Source organism: Sorex araneus, chromosome X, assembly GCF_027595985.1.
Source record: "Sorex araneus isolate mSorAra2 chromosome X, mSorAra2.pri, whole genome shotgun sequence".
Taxonomy (NCBI): Eukaryota; Metazoa; Chordata; class Mammalia; order Eulipotyphla; family Soricidae; genus Sorex; species Sorex araneus.
The window spans coordinates 327,748,096-327,764,759 of record NC_073313.1 but is presented as its reverse complement, the minus strand read 5'-3'; the positions used below and the strand labels follow the sequence as shown (position 1 = coordinate 327,764,759).

At 38.3% G+C, this 16,664-nt stretch overlaps 2 protein-coding genes across 2 annotated transcripts in view; one reads left to right on the top strand and one right to left on the bottom strand.

Annotated features, from left to right (window-relative positions):
- Positions 1-16,664, top strand: part of RAB1A (RAB1A, member RAS oncogene family) — a 28,544-nt gene that overhangs the window by 10,006 nt on the left and 1,874 nt on the right. Inside the window, exons 2-5 of the mRNA XM_004609174.2 lie at positions 4,131-4,203; positions 8,982-9,077; positions 14,681-14,776; positions 16,308-16,439. Of these exons, the coding sequence (XP_004609231.1) occupies positions 4,131-4,203; positions 8,982-9,077; positions 14,681-14,776; positions 16,308-16,439 (397 nt within the window). The remainder of the gene's footprint in view (positions 1-4,130; positions 4,204-8,981; positions 9,078-14,680; positions 14,777-16,307; positions 16,440-16,664) is intronic.
- LOC129399634 (protein O-mannose kinase-like) lies at positions 11,641-14,669 on the bottom strand. Its single transcript, XM_055120086.1, has one exon. The coding sequence runs from the start codon at positions 13,461-13,463 to the stop codon at positions 12,615-12,617; it is 849 nt and encodes a 282-aa protein (XP_054976061.1). The 5' UTR covers positions 13,464-14,669; the 3' UTR covers positions 11,641-12,614.

The following is a 16,664-nucleotide window of genomic DNA, read 5'->3' as shown; positions in this document are numbered from 1 at the left end:
GGTTTGATCACTGACATCACATGCTCACTGGAAGTGACCCTAGAGCCCCAATCCCCTTGTAAAAAGCAGTAAAAAAAAATCAGGTTCAGTTTTTCTGTTTTGATTGGCTATCTTTAAATATATATTTGGAAGTCATGGATTTATTTTGTTCTGTTTTGTTTTGGGGCCACACCTGGTAATGCTTTGGGCTTGTTCCTGGCTCTGCACTCAGGTTTAATTGCTGGCGGTACTGCTTGTAATCTTGACCCTCTTTACTTGGAAGTCATTTGTATTATGACAAGTACACTGGGCAAAATTTCAGGTTTGAATCTGTGAAAGTACCCTCCTATAAAAAGTTTTTCTCTTCTTGGATCCATAAAGAAAAATCAGTGGACTGGTGTGCAGGGTTACATGCAGCTGAATCTGGTTTGAATCCCCATACCTCCTAGAGTTCCCTGAGCACTGCCAGGGGTCACTCATGAACACAGAATCAGGAGTAACTCCTGAGCTTTGCAGGGCATGGCCCTACCCTAACCCTCAACAACAAAAGATAATATAGGGCAGGAAGGTAGGTAGCTCAAAGGGCTAGAGTCCATTCTGTCACCTAGAGGCTCTAGGTTCTTCTATGCCCAGCACCATATGGTCCCTTGGACATCTGTCACCACGGAGCAACTTCAGCTAATGCTCAAGTGTTAGCCCAGAGCATTGTTAGGTTTGGCCCTATCCACACACTTTTTTTTTGGGAGGGAGTGTTAGTTTTGAAATTTAAATTTACAGGAGAGTAAAATTAGTACAGAGAATTCTTTTATCACTTAATGCATAATTTCCCTCAAAATCGTATCATCTTACTTGGCACATTTATCAGAACTAAGAAATTTTTCTTTTCTATACTTTTAGAAATCAATTATTACCATCTATAGTCAAGAGAAGGGAAGATTTTAGTACAGTAGGGAAGGTGCTTGCCTTGCACACAGCTGACCCAGGTTTGAATCCCTGTATCCCTTATGGTCCTCTGAGCACTGCCAGGATTAATTCCTGAGTGCAGAGCCAGGACTCAGCCTTGAGCATTGGCGGGTATGACCCAAAAAAGCTGAGAAACAGACAGATGGGGGGTGGGGGGCAAGGGAGGAGAAGGAGAGGGGGAGAGAGAGAGAGAGAAGGGAGGGGGAGGGGGAGGGGAAAGGGGAAGGGGAAGGGGAGAGAGGGAGAAAGATAAAGAGAAAAAAGAGTGAGTTAATATCCCCCTAAGGCAGTCTTTCCCAAACTGGGCACTCCCCCCAAAACTCCCCCCTTTTCACCTCAGAGCCCTGGTTGAATTCTGATTGTAGCCTCAGTTACAATTGGAGGGTATTTGTTTGTTCCTGGCTATGGCTTATAGTTACAGAAATATTTCAGAGCAGTTTCAAATACCCAATCCTTGAACTCTGGTATATTAATAATTTAGAAATGTGCTACTGTGTTAGGTAATTATAAATTAAACAAAGCAAGTAACATAGTATTGATCATACAGGTAAGACACAAATAGTCTCAAAAGTTAAAGTGGATCAGAATTCATAAATACACTGAGTTAAATGCTTAAACTGAATCTCAAAGATCTGTCTGTTCAGTTATATAATTTCATTTGCAAAGACATTGAACAGAAATAAATGGCTACATCAAAATTTGTGCATTGCAAAATAAAGAGCTAAAAATAAGCATTCTGCTGAATGGAAGATACCTCACAGTATTTTAAAGGACTAATGTCCAAGATGTATAAAGCTCTCTCAAAAGGTCACTGACAAAGAAACCAATAGCCCCTTCAAAAAGTGGAATGATTCCCAATTATGCTACAAATTATTTTGTGGGTTCAAGAGCCTATTCTTTCAGTTATTGTTTTACTTTTTCTTGGGAGGTATGCTGGGGGCTATAAGCCACATCCCCAACCCCTAACCATCAGTTATTTGGTTTGGTTTTGGGCCACAGTCAGTGGTACTCAGGGGTTACTCCTGGCTCTGTGCTCAGGAATTACTTTTGGTGGTGGTTGATGCTGGGGTGTCATATGGTGCACAGGGGATGGAACCCGAACCGGGCAACACACAAAGTACCTTCTCTTGTCCCTTGTGGGCTGCTGCTGTTGGAGTGATTCCTAAGTGCAGAGCCAGGAGTAACCCCTGAGCATTGTCAGGTGTGGCCCCCAAACAACAAAAAAGCTACACACAGTGGTCACCTCACTAAAAAGCTACCCCTCACTTTTGGGAAAAGATTTTGGCATAAAATCCATAACAATTATGTGGTAAAATATGGTACTCTGATAATTTGGCAAAACCCCAAATAGATTTTTTTTAAGCTCTTGATTTTTGGACTGTACATGGTGGTGATCAGGTGCTGTTCCTGGCTCTGTGCTCAGCAGTGACCTGTGGCAGTGCTCAGGACTATATGTGGTGGTAGGATCATGTCAGTGGCATGCACAGCAAGCTCCTTAACCTGTTCTGTACCATCTGTCCGGCCCAGGTGTTTTAAGTAATGAGTAATTCTATTACCCATTTTTGTTTTGTTTTGGTTATACCTATTGGGTGTTGTAGGGCTACTCCATAGTCAGAACCTCAGCATGTGAAGTATGTTTTTCAGCCCTTTGAGCTGCTCTAGCTTTCTTGTAACCTAATACTAAACGTTCATAGATTTTTTTGAAGTCCCTTATGTAAAAATGGTATAATATTTGCATAGAGTCCATGCACATCTCATTTCAGATCAACTCAAGTATTTATAATGCTACTACTTAAGTTATACCATTGTATTGTTTAGGGAATACAAGAGAAAAAGAGCTCTAAATATCTAGTGCATACCCTTCATAAGCCTACATAGCTTGTATTTTCAGTTCATATTACATTATTATCAGTGAATGTGGATTCCCACCTAGAGAGGTGGGTTCCACATTCACTTGTGTGAAAAACTCAACAGTTCATGAATAAACAAAGGTAATCACTTAAAATTTTATCTTATTTATATGTAATTATTATAATCTAGGTTAAAATTAGAGTTCTGTTTGATTACCTTAGGGTAGCAATTTTTTAAAAGCAAATCATAAAAAACAAACTTAAATCATGTGTATTTTTCTAAAAATCTGTAACTTTGGGTATTTGTTATTTTGAAAATGACTTAAAAGAATGTTGTAGAACCAGTCAGAAGGGGGATGGATCATGTGAGATTCCTTTGGAGACTGGGTTTTTGAATCTCACATGCTTCAGTTCGGGAAGGAATACTTAGGAATGGATGACTTTTTAATTTGGTCTGGCAGTGGCAAATTTCCATAAGAGCCTACCCTTCAATGTTTTCTAAAGAGGGCTTTACTGCAAGTTTAGAATATTTGTATAATTTTGCATTTGCAAGACAACTGGATTTTTGCTGCATTTCTAGTTTAAAGTACATATTATATGCATTATATGCTTTCAGAAACTAAGTGATTGTATTTTATTTCTGGGTGGTACTGGGGTTCCAACCCAGGCATTCACACACAAGCAAGTGAGTGCTTTACCACTGAGCCACCTCCCTAGCCCAAATGGTCCTTTTTTTTTTTTTAAAGAAGTTTCTTCTTTGGAGGATTACTATGAAATGATGATTTTAAGGAGCCAGGGAGAGAGTAGTTAGTGGGAAGGGTTCTTGCCTTGCATATAGCCACCCAGGTTCAATTCCCAGCACTTCATCATAAGTGCAGAGCCAGGAATAAGCTCTAAGCACTTCTGGGTGTGGCCCAAAATAATAATAGTAATAATGATTTGATCTTAGTAATTAAAGGAGAGATTTATTTCACTGGCAAGAACAATGGAAGCTTAACTCCCCAAATTCTGATAGTGCATAGTAGGGTTTATCTACCCTCTTTTGGCCTTTCTGTGATACTTAACGTTTCTTTTCTTTCCTTGGAAGTGCAAGTTCACTGATCTCAGACATCATGGATAGAATTGCCTAACTTTCTTTTACATAATTCAGTCATACTAATGATTCATCAAAAGGGCTTTGTTGTTACTTGCAGCTTTGGTTTCTATTAAGTCATACATGAGCTTTACAGAAACTGAAATACTCCTTTAGTGAATGAATATTCTTGGCTATGTTTTTATTGTCATGAACTATAATGCAATATGTGTTTCATTGATGTGATTTTTTTTTCTGTTTTGCAGTGATTATTTATTCAAGTTACTTCTGATTGGTGACTCTGGTGTTGGAAAGTCTTGCCTCCTTCTTAGGTTTGCAGTAAGTTGAAATTTATAGAAATTAATGCTGTATGTTTTCTAGGAAAATACAATTTAGACATTTTTTTTCAGAATGAATTGTTTTTTTTCAGAGTTTATATGTTTAAAGCATCTGTATATACATCCCCAGTGATATCTTGAACTCTTAAGTAGATTAAATGTTATTGCTTTTCTAATAAATTAAGCAAAATACAGTTATTGTCAGATGGTCTTGGTAGAGGTAAAAGTAGTAATTAATTCCTACATACATAATGAGATAAAAGAAAAATAGTTGGCCCGCTTTGAAGGTGACTTGATGGAATAACTTTTCAAATAAAAATTTACGAGAATTTTTTTAAAAAGCAGGGCATATTTTCCTTTTCACTGTGGAGATGATTGATTCTCACAGTATGGACCAAAGATCCCTGGCTTTTCAAGAACTTCTGCAAGGGGTTCAGGAAGTTGAAACTGTTATTCCATTAAGACAAAAGACATTTGCTTCTTTTTATGGTGCTGACTGACATTTGCTGTGACAAAAGCAGTGGTAGGTAAAGCCTCTGCTGCATTAGGTTATATCAGGGTAGTGCTTTGCTCCAAACTGCACTCATTGTTAATGGTATTTATATCCTTGCACTAGCCGAGATTTTCCTTTAAGAACATCTTCTCTTAAAACAGTAAAAATTACCTTTTTATTTTGTTCTCCCTTTTTTTTTTTTTAAGAATCTTTGAGAGTTTTATTATTGTTATTTAATTGCACCAGTTAGATCTCCCTACTTGCTCTTAGAACCCAGGGCCCACACCCAGGGCTACTAGGCCTGACAGTGCAGACTGGATAGTTCAGTGTTGGGCCCTGTTGATTATACTGCTGTGTGGGACTGCCTTGCTCTCATCTTGTCCCCACTGCGGGTGTAGGCCATTTATGTGCTTTGTGTGTACAGGGCATGTGCTTCAGCACTTTGAATTATCTTCTAGACCCCTTAAGTATTCTTTTTAAAATTTTGTGTGAAGAAGGCTGGCGATATGGTCCAGTGATAGATTGGCAGCTGCCTTAGATTCTCAAGGCCCTGGGTTCCATCCTCAGTACCATGGCAGCATGCACTGATAGTGCACAGTGACACTTGGCGTGTGATATCCCCAAGGGCACAACTTGTAGTGGTCCGGGGAGGGGGGGAAGGGTGGATCATGCGATCTTCACCAAAACTAGAACGGGGGGAGGGGAGGAAGAATTACCAAAATAAAAGACTGAATAAATGATAATTGCATGAATCTCTTTTACTTCATGTTAGAGTGTGTTGTCTTAAAAGAAAAACACTTGTACATATAGTTCTGAGTTGTGAGCTGGTTTTTTTTTTTTTTACTGAACTAGCCGTGTTTTATTGATCATTTTATGTTTTTTTACTCGAAAGACAAGTAAAAATTACAAATTCTGTAAAAAGATCATGTAGAATTGAATTTTTGGCAAACATTTTCTCAAATGAACTGCCACTTCATGGAAAATTATTTCTTCTTTATAATAAAATTCCAGTTTATAAAGGGAAATGACAGTTTTCATAAATTTGTAACTTGCCATTGTAACCATGACAGTGTCTCAAATACTTTGATTTTTTTCTGAAGATGTGAGTGAAGATACTGTCATTTTATATATATGTGTATATATATAAAATTTCATTGTAAATAATTAAAGCCATCAGAATACTAGAACAAAACATTAGGAACTCTTGAATCAGAGGTGAAACTATTTTTTAACACAGGGAAGTAAGTATTAAATCAAAATTAATATTAAGTATATTAAAATTTTTGAAGACAAACTAATAATAGCCAAAAAATAGTATGAGAAAGTAGTCAGTCAACTGTGTGCAAGGCAAACGCCTTTCCCACTGTACTATATCACTCCAGCCCCATATGTCAGAATTCTTTTAAGTATCTGTTGCATGTCAAAGTATATAAACTACAACTACGAAGTGTACTGTAGTGTTTGGGGCTGGAAAGATAGTTCAGCAGGAAGGGAGCTTCCCTTGCATGTGATCAATCTGGATTCGATCCTGTATGGTCCCCCAATTACTACCAGGAATAATTCCTGAGTGCAGAGCCAGGAGTAAGCCTTGAGCATCATCAGGTCTGACCCAAACACACCCTTCCCCCCAATCTTCCCCCAAAAAAACCCCAAGTACTGTAGAATACTTTTACATATTTTAATTATTTTAATAGGGTGTATCGTAGGCAGTGCTAGGAACCAGGCTTACTGTTATCAGAGTTTAGCCTTGTGCATCCTGGAGGGCAGGATCTTTATGCTTGAAATTGAACTAGGAGCTTTGCACATACTAGGCATTTACCATTTAGGCTGTTTCCCCAGCCTCACGTAAAATGGCATGAACTGAGTAAATATTGTTGGGAAAATGGCACACTTGTTTAGCATAGGGTTGTTAGAGATCTTCAAGAAAAAAAAATTTTTTTAAACAGTATAAGTGCAATAAAATGCTATGAATGAGATATGCTTGTATATGGATAGTGCACACATAAATCAGTAAGCAAAGGATATTTGTTCTAACAGAAGTATAAGCACATACCCGAATGGCATTTCACAAAATAAACTAATTACCAGTAGACATGAACTTTTAAATTTTATTTATAATTAAAGGATTTTAAATTCAATTTCTTCTTACTTCCTTTTGGCCATGCCCCTTGGTGTTCTGGCTCTGTGCTCAGGGTCACTTCTGGTGGTATTTTGGGGTTCATATGTAGTGCCAAGAATCAAATCAGGGTCAACCACATGCAAGGCAAGCCCCTTAACCCGTGCATAATTTCTCAGCCTCTTCATTTGTTTCCTTAGTTTCTTGTAGTAAAGATTTTCTCCTTTTTTTCGTGTTTTCTTTTAATTGGACAAACTATACTGTCCATGTGATAGCAACTAGCCCAGTGAGGTTATTTATGTTTACCTTAAACTTAAACGAAATTAAAAAATTTATTTTTTTCATTCTCACAAGCCAGATAGGGCTCTGGTTATTGAATTGACCATTGTGGTTTACAGAACCTCTCTATCATCAGAAGTTGTTTGATAGTGCTATACTTACTATACTTAGAATTAATTAGTTTTGTAACTCCCCTGGTTTGGGGCTACATCTGGCAGTACTTACTGTGGGGTCACTGGGGATTGAACCTGGTGCTGCAGTATGCAAAGCACACACTAGCCTGTTGAGCTTTCTCCTTGGCCCTGAGCATTGAGTCCATCGTTATTGGCAGAACTTCTGAGGTAGTGCTTTGTTTGCTAAGATTGGACTGTGCTGATTGTCTGATCTCTCCATTCAAACATCTTTTCACAAATGTTTTCACTTAGAGAGCTTTAGGACCATGAAGAAAGCTTCATATGGCTAGAATGGAATGCTTTGCAGGTAGGAGACTTAGTTTTGATCCCCCATACCATTGGGAGCAACCTCAGAGCGCCATTGGGTGTTTCACTCCATTAGGCACCCCTCCACACCCCTTTTATTTCTATTCTGAATGAAATGTTTTAACACATGCTGAAAAGAACAGGTTTAACTTTTAAGTTTAATGTTGTGTTAAACTCTGTTCATACAGAAACTTGTATATAGCTGTTTATAGAAGCATTTTTTGTTTTCCTGGATAAACAATGTAGTGTATTTATACAATTTGCTGTTTATTCGGCCTTAAGTACTGATGAACATGGATAAACATTTATAAAATTATAAACTGAAAGAAGCTTGACAACAAAAGGCTACATAAAAAGTCACGGTATTCTTTTGTTTTTGGGCTACACCTAGTGATGCTCAGGGCTTATTGCTGGCTTTGCACTCAGAAATTATTCTTGGTGGTACTAGGGGACCATATGAATGCTGTGGATAGAATCTAGGTTGACCACATGCAAGGCAGACAGCCTATCTGCTATACTGTCACTCTAGCCCCAGTTGCAATACTTTTTTTTTTTTTTAATTTTTATTATATCACCATGTGGAAAGATACACAGTTTTCAGGTTTATGTCTCAGTTATACAATATTCAAACACCATCCCTTCACCAGTGCCCATATTCCACCACCAGAATCCCCAGTATACCCCCCGCCCTCCACCCCCCACTGTATAACTGATGAATTTCACTTCATTTTCTCTTTACCTTGATTACGTTCCATATTGCAAAACAAAACTCACTATTGTTGTTGGAGTTTCCCAGTTGCAATACTTTCTTAATGAAATTTACTGAATAGGTAAATTCATAGAGACAGTAGATAAGTAATTTTGGGGTCTGAGGAAATGGAGGAAGTTGGGAGAGACTGCTATTGGATACAGGGTTTCCTTTGGGTTGATGAAAATAGACTAAATAGTAATGATGATTACACAAACTTGTGAATATATTTAAAATCAGTTAAGTATTTTAAGAAGGTGAATTTTATGTTAGGTGAATTTTATTTCAACTAAAGTTTTTTTTTCCTAAAAAATAATCTGTGAGAATGATAATGATCATTGGTTTGTGGTGAATATATTTGGGTGGAAAAGAGGGAGCAAGAATTGATTAGCAATTATGAAGTCTTTTTTTTTTTTTTTTTTTTAGTAGCCCTAATACTTTGCACATGTAAGAACAGTTCCACAGATTCACATCTCCAGCCTCCAAAATCATTGTAAATCATTGGAAGTATAAAACCTTTTCCTGGATGATGTACTGGAGTGGAATAGAAGGGCTATTCTTAACATGTTATACTTCCTAAATTTTGCCAACTTTGTAGATACAAATAATAAACATTATTTATTCTGTTAAACATTAATTATAATTCAACTATTTTTCCCACCAGGATGATACTTACACAGAAAGCTACATCAGCACAATTGGTGTGGATTTCAAAATAAGAACTATAGAGTTAGATGGGAAAACAATCAAGCTTCAAATAGTAAGTAAAATTTTTTAACTAGAAAATTTATTTGGAAATTATTTTGGAAAACTTAGAATTCATTCTTTATTAAATACCTAAAACTTAAATATGATGTACCTTAATCATGCATCTGTGAGTGATGGAATTGTTTAGATTGAAAAGGATTTATCTGAGTGCCTTGTTTCCTGTTCATAAATTAGAAGTACATGTTTAAGTCAAACATGAGTCTGATTTTCTTGTGCTTTTACCAATAGGGCCTAAGTTTACTTAGTCTCATGATTAAAGTGTATTGGACATTTTTGTTTGTATTTTACTGTGAATACTGTAATATTGAGAAATTTAGGATTCTTTATATGTGACTTAGTTGAAGGGTAGTTCTCATGTATTAGTCTGTACAATTCTCTAGAAACAGAATTTTGTTGGAAAGTAACTTAAGATTTTCTAACATGTTTGTTTTATAGATCATAAAATGTATGCTGAGAGTTTCATTGTCTGGCTTGTAGTTACTAGTAGAATCAAGTAACCCATGGTGTTTTTTCTTCAATATTTTGTGCCCCTGAATTATTCTAGCCCTTCCATATAACCTAACTTTATATTTCCAATCCTTAACATAAAAATAGGCAATTGCTCAAAAGGAGAGATTGGGGGAGGGAGACAGAGAGAGAAGAGAAGCACCTGCCATAGAGGCAGGCTGGAGGGGAGTCAGGGGTGGGGGGTGTTGGGAGGGAACCTGGGGACACTGGTGCTGGGAAATGTACATTGGTGGAGGATGGGTATTGAAATACTGTTTGACTATAATGAATAGTGATTCAGTAAAAATATTAAAGATAAAGAAAAAATATAGGGTATTGTAGCAGTTCAGTTGGTACAATTTAACCAGTGTGGAACTATCTTTGATCTATAAAAAAATTCTGGGCATATTTAAAAAGTAGGCTATTGGGAATACGGGGTAACAGAAAACCAGTGACTTTTTTTCCTTTTTTTATCATGAAACTGATAACACACTGAATTGGAAGGAGTTTGAATTTAGAAGTTTGAACCTTGTTTGTGTGTTGGAACCACTTGGTGGTGCTCTGTTCTACTCCTACCTTTGTGTGCACAGGAATAATCCCAGGCAATGCCCAGAGTTGGGAACCAAACCCTAGTCCACCGCTACCAAAGCAGGTGCCTTAGCTTCTGTACTATTGGTATAATATGTACAAGTGAATGGATTTTTAAAAAATTGTTCCCCTTTATAAAGTAGAGAAAAGGTTTTTTTGCTTGTTTTTGAGCCACACCTTGCAGTGCTCAAGGATGACTCCTGATTCTGTGCTTATGAATTACTCATGGTGTTCAAGGACCATATGGTTGCTGGGGATTGAACCTCCTGGGTCAGCCATACACAAGGCAAGCGCCCTAACCTCTGTACTATCTCTTCGGTCCCCATTTCAGCTTTTCTTGTTCAGTATGCCATCTGTGTCTTTATTAGAGTTGGAGATTACAAAACATTTAACAAGTTAGAGGAAGGGCCAGTCCCATACCATGGGATTTTTTTGTGATCACTCATTTATGAAGCATTTATGAAAATTCTCATATTAAACCAGGCACTCATGTAAACTCAGGGATACAAAATGAAACTTATCTCCACAGGAGATTGTGCTTTAGTGGATGAGACAATGCTGTGAAATCAATTACAGTGGGATTATTATGGATAAGGAGTTTCCAGAGTTTCAAGGAGACATCGTAAATTTTACTTGTTAAAAGCTGTAGTTATAATTCTTTGTTAATGTGCATCGAGGAACTCTTGTTATCTTTGTATGGAGGCTGGTGGGCAGAGAAGGGAAGTATTTTATTGAGCAACATCTATAATTAGACACTGCAGTAGGCATTTTACAGACACCAGAAGTTCATTTAAACTCCCTAAACAATTCTGTAAAATGAGTTGTGTCTAGGATTCACAGATTTTAAAAAAGCTGTTAGGTGATTGACTTTCCAATGAATATAGATTTGCAGTTTTGTTGTCATGTTGGCTTGATCCCAAAACTCAAGCTTCTCCAAGGGTATCCTGAAAGATTTTGCTCTCTAATCTTCCAAGATCTGTCTGGTACTTTAGAAGGAAAGGTAATGAATCTGTAGTGACTTGTCTTCATTAGTTTTAGATTAGTCACTATTAACATTTTGCCTTACTTGCTTCATTTCCCTTCCCAGAGTGAGTTAGAGTATATCACACACATTATGGAATTCTACTTCACAAATAATTTAAAGGCATAGCATTGTAAAGTGCATGCCTCACATGTGTGGTATCCTAGGTTTGATCCCCAGCACTTTGAAAAACAAAAACTGTACCCTCAGAAACACAACAAATTTGACACTAAAGTCAATTGTATACTGCCTGTATTCAGATATCTCCCACATTGCAATTTAGTTTATGACAGTTCTTTTGGAGGTTGGATCTTAAGCAAAGGAAGTAATCTTAAGCGAAGGAAGTGATTTTTTTGCGTGTGTGTGGGGGGAGGGGTGGGATAAGAGGGGGGAGGAGGAATGCCTGTTAACATGTGTATTAATATCAGTTCTCCATCCATTTTCACATTTATTAAAAATTTTTGCCTTTCCTGTTGATAATAGAATCTGTTCTAATTAGCTCTTAGACTTGTTTCATAGGAGTTTATATTCTCTTATAATTTTATATTCTCCGCATGGGAGAACCTGGCAAGCTCCCTGTGGCATATTCATATGCCAAAACCAGTAACAATAATGGGTCTCATTGCCCTGACCTGAAAGAGCCTCCAATGGTCACCTGTTAGGAAGGATGAGTAAAAAGAGGCTTCTAAAATCTCAGGGCTAGGACCAATGGAGACATTACGGAGACCACTTGAGAGAATCGACGATCAACGGGATGATGATGATGATGATGATGATGATGATGATGATTTTAACATTACAGTTCCCTTCTTCTAAAGGTGGTTGTATCTTATTATCTATTTATTTTAGTCTTCAAGTTCCTTCCCCCCCCAGTAATTCTTTTTTTTTTTTAATTTTGGAGAATCACACTTTATTGATGGCTACTTAAAGAGCTTTTCTATATACACGACTCACTAGCTTACAAGATGAATTATTTAGGTAGGTGAAGTCTCTGTGGAGTTGATTTTGGAAACTTCCTTCACAGATTGGTTGGGTTCAATTTGTCCACATCTGCAGCTGGGAGTGATTGGTGGGAGATTCAATCCAGTTGTTTGAGCTAACTTAGCACCTTCTGTCTGCCTGGATCACCAGGAGAGGCAGGACACAGGAACACTAAGGAAGCAGAGTTCCTGCAATGATTCTATCTGTTTTCTTAACTTCATCCTTGCCTATCACTCACAGGACTGGATTTTAGAGCATTTCTCTTGTCTGAGGCACTAAAGTCTCTCTAAGTGAACTCAAAACCTTGTGATAAGTATTCAACACAGCCTGAGCAGTGGGCCTTTCTGCGGGAGTCTGGCTCTTACATGCCTTATGAATGTCAAACAAATGGAAGCAGACCATATCACTCCCTTCCACGTGTCCCAAAAGGAAACTTGAGACATCTGGAATCTTCTAAATATCAACCTTCTCGTCATACGGAGGCATGAGGTCATCTTGAAAAGGCACATGTTCCCCATGGGGCCACAGCTGCTCTGGGGCCACAAAGTCTCCGTGGAGCTGCCTGTGGCCACACTTCACCAGCATCCCAGAGCTGTGGTTCACCAGGGGCAGGGCGTCTAGGTCGTTGGGGATGATGCTGAAGTTACTGGTCAGCAAATACTGGGATAGCGTCTTGGGCAAATCATTGGAGTCACACATTACCCACGTGCCCATGGGGCTGTGGTGCAGGTAGTCAATGATACTCATGTAAGCGATGGCCAGCTGCAGTCGCTGCGGCCACGTGTTCATGTGCTGGTACTTGGGAAGGTTCAGAGTCTCTTCCAAGTTGCTCAAGGAGCGTAATGGGTGGTACTCAGTGAGAACAGTGTTGTCTTCCTCACAGTAGCCAAGAAGTGTGACAACATGTTTGTTCTGTAGAGATTTGAGCATCTGAAGTCTGTGCAGGAAATCCTCTTGCATTTCCAGACTGGTGAGGCATGAGAGAGCAACTTTGCGTTCCTTCCACTCTGACAGAAAGACCCTCTTCACAGCTCCTTCCCCCACACGCTTCAGCTGTCTCACTTCTGTCTTCAGCTCCGCACAGGACAGCCAGGGCGAGCAGTTTCTCATCTGTCCCATTCTGAAGGAACCAGGGAGACAGTGACTGGCGTCCACCTCAGAGCGTTGAGGGGAAAGGAAGAACCAGTCCAGGCCGAAGTAGAGCAGCACGTTCATGAGGGCCATGGCAAGCAGCAGCCCCAACATGGAGGGCACTTCTCTCTTTGGGGGGCCTCTTTTACCATCCTGAGATTTCTGCTCCATGCTGTCATCCTCTGTATTTCGCAACTCAATTTTTTTTTTAAGTTGAGCATTATAGCTGCAATGTTTGTGCCATCCTGGTATACAGGGAAAACACCATTTTCAGTGGTTAGATGTGACCATCGCTGGTAAAACAGCTTTGAGACCAGGTGCAGGTGCAGACGCTTCCCTCTAGTACAGGCCGGCTGGTCTCGAAAAACACAAACGCAGTAATTCCCTTGAGTTCTCCGGTCGGTCCCGGCGGCCAACGCGCGCTGTGTGGGGAAGGGCTTCCTAGGGGCTCCGGGAAGGGTGGGCGCCGAGGCCGGGCATGGGGTCCTGCCTCCCCACAGTAATTCTTAAGTAAACATTTAAAATTCTCCATTAATCAATAAGTTACCTTGTTGGGCCACAGTGATAGTACAGCGGGTATGGTGCTTATCTGCAAGCTGATGACCATGATTCGATCCCCAGCATCCCATTTGATCTCCTGAGCTCTGCCAGGAGTGACCCTGAATACAGATCCAGGATTAAGTCCCAAGCAACTTCGGTTGTGACCCCAAAACAAAGGAGTTATTTTTTTATCTGTTAGTGGGGTAAATAGGTTTTCTAATTATATTAGAACTTTAAGGCGAGATCATTGTCTAGAAGCAGTTTCAACAAAATTCTCATCACCAAGAATTTAATTCTGACAGTTGAGTTTTTCTTTGATAATTTTAGCAATTAAATTTTTTTTAAATTACAAGCATTTATTTTCAGAGTCTAAATTGTTGAAATACAGTAAGGTGCTTTTAAAATGGTTCAAGTGCTATTTGGTAGTTATCTGAATTAGGTTGTTTTATTGCTTTCCATGATGGTAAAATGTGCTTGCAAGTGATTCATTCTATCTTTGTGGGTATGTATTGTGTTAAAGCAGTTGGGATCATAGTTTTCTTATCAGGTCAACTTACTCTGCATTCATTTTTAATGCCTTGCACAATGCTAACGGCTGCAGGGAATGTGACAAGTATAATACAGTTCCTCATTCCAGAGAACATGAATTTTGGTATAATTACCATTGTAATTTCCTTCATGCATTTGGCAGTTACCAATGCAGTTTAGTAGTCTGAACATTTAGTGCTAATGTTTCAATTTCAAAGCCTCATAATACAACTTTATGTAAACTAAACTCTTCTTCTTCCTATATCCCTTTTCCTAACTCTGTAATGGAATTTATGGATTTCTTGATTGTTTTTTAATAGTGGGACACAGCAGGCCAAGAAAGATTTCGAACAATCACCTCCAGTTATTACAGAGGAGCCCATGGCATCATAGTTGTGTACGATGTGACAGATCAGGTAAGTTCCAGGGGGAAATTGTGTTATAGGGGCAAAGTAGGGAATACTTTGTTATAGGGAAGTTACTTTATATAGAAATATTTTTTACATAGCAGAAATTTCTGTCCCTCTCCAATAAGTGAATAGCATTAAAACATTTTAAAGCATTAATCTTTCAAAAACAGATGCGTTATTATCTTCCACCCTTCATTTGAATGGATTGATAAACTAAAACGTCTTATTTGCCTTTGGTAAATAGGACATTTAGTAATCAGTTTTACATTTGCTTTCAAGAGACTGGTTATATTTATCATAAACTAAAATAATCATTTGCCCAGAGTTTATAAGGAACTGTTGGGTTAATACTGTGTTTGTGTTCTTGGTGTTAATTATTAACAGGAATTTGCCTGGTAATTTAACCTGTCAAAACTGCCAAAAGCAGGATAGGGGTGGAGGCTTCTCTGCCTATGGAGGATGTGGGTCAGGACATCTGATGACATTGTAAGAGAATAGCAGATAGCAAATAGCTGAAGGTGACGTGCTTTTGCAAGAAGGTATAGAGATACAGAGACAGTGTAGAATGTGTCTTTTTTGATCAGAAACTGTCCTTTTTGATCAAAAAGAAAATTTCAGGGCTCCCTTTTTTCCTGTCAAGAAGTAAAAGATCAACTTCGAAAATTCGAATTTTTCATGTAGCAAATGTAATGTCAGGTCAATTGTAAAGTCAGCGATTTAGTACTTAACTAGAATCGAACTTTAGATTACCAGTAGAAGTGCTGAAAAAGTGCTAACAACTGGAATGGGGAAAATGCTAAACTCAACTTATTTACAATGAAATATTTAAAAGTCAAAAGTTTTTCCCCAAATAGGAACTTGGAAACTTATTGAGCCATTTGTTTTTCAGATGCCAGGGGTCTAATCCAGGGCCACTGGACTAAATCCCAGGCCCATAAACAAAAATGTTTATTAAACTTTAAAAAAAATGGTTTTATTGGATGGAGAGGGGTATTTATATAGCACACTGAAATTGTATATTCTAGAACTATTGGATTTGCATAAGCTTAGTTTAATATTGAGCTATATTTCCCTCTCATAGTGTATTTTCATCTTTACACTTTTCAAATTTTAATTTTTAATTCATTTAGTTATCTAAAGTCATTAATTTTAAGGATGCTCTCTATGCTTATATTCAGGGATTCTTCTTGTGATATTGAACAGTTCCATACTAGGGTCCTGTGATATAGTGCTGCTTATGGGTCCACAGACCAATCTCTGTGGTGCTTGGGGGCCTTCAGTGTTGCACCTGGTGGGCTTGGCATCTGATGCTGGGATAGCACTTGGGGCTTGCATCTCTAACCTCTGAGCCATCTCCCTGGCCCCTATATGTAGTAGTTTTAATCTATCATCAGTTCATTTCTTCGCCAGCACTACTGTTACAGCCTATTTTGTAACTAGAGTTGTTTCACTGTCAAAAAAGCATTTGTTAATTACTTGCTTTATTAGACCAGTTGTGTTCAGAACCATGTTACAATTTTTTTAAATGCCTTTTCAGGAATCCTTCAATAATGTTAAACAATGGCTGCAGGAAATAGATCGTTATGCCAGTGAAAATGTCAACAAGTTGTTGGTAGGGAACAAATGCGATCTGACTACAAAGAAAGTTGTAGACTACACAACAGCAAAGGTATGTCTTCAAGTTTGAATTTCAAGTTGTTTGATTTGAATTACTTATGGCTGTGGCTGATACAGCAATCGTAGCCGCTTTAGCTTTGGAAGTAGGTGTACTAAATAGAATTTCTGACAGTGACATTTCATGTAGTCGGGCATGCTTGGATTTGGGGACTTAACCCTTCCTCACTTTGTACTTTAGACAATAGAAACACACTAAACGAAAAAGATTATTGCTAAT

Coding starts and splice junctions, on each gene's coding strand:
- LOC129399634 (XM_055120086.1), bottom strand. CDS start 13,463: ATGGAGCAGAAATCTCAGGATGGTAAAAGAGGCCCCCCAAAGAGAGAA.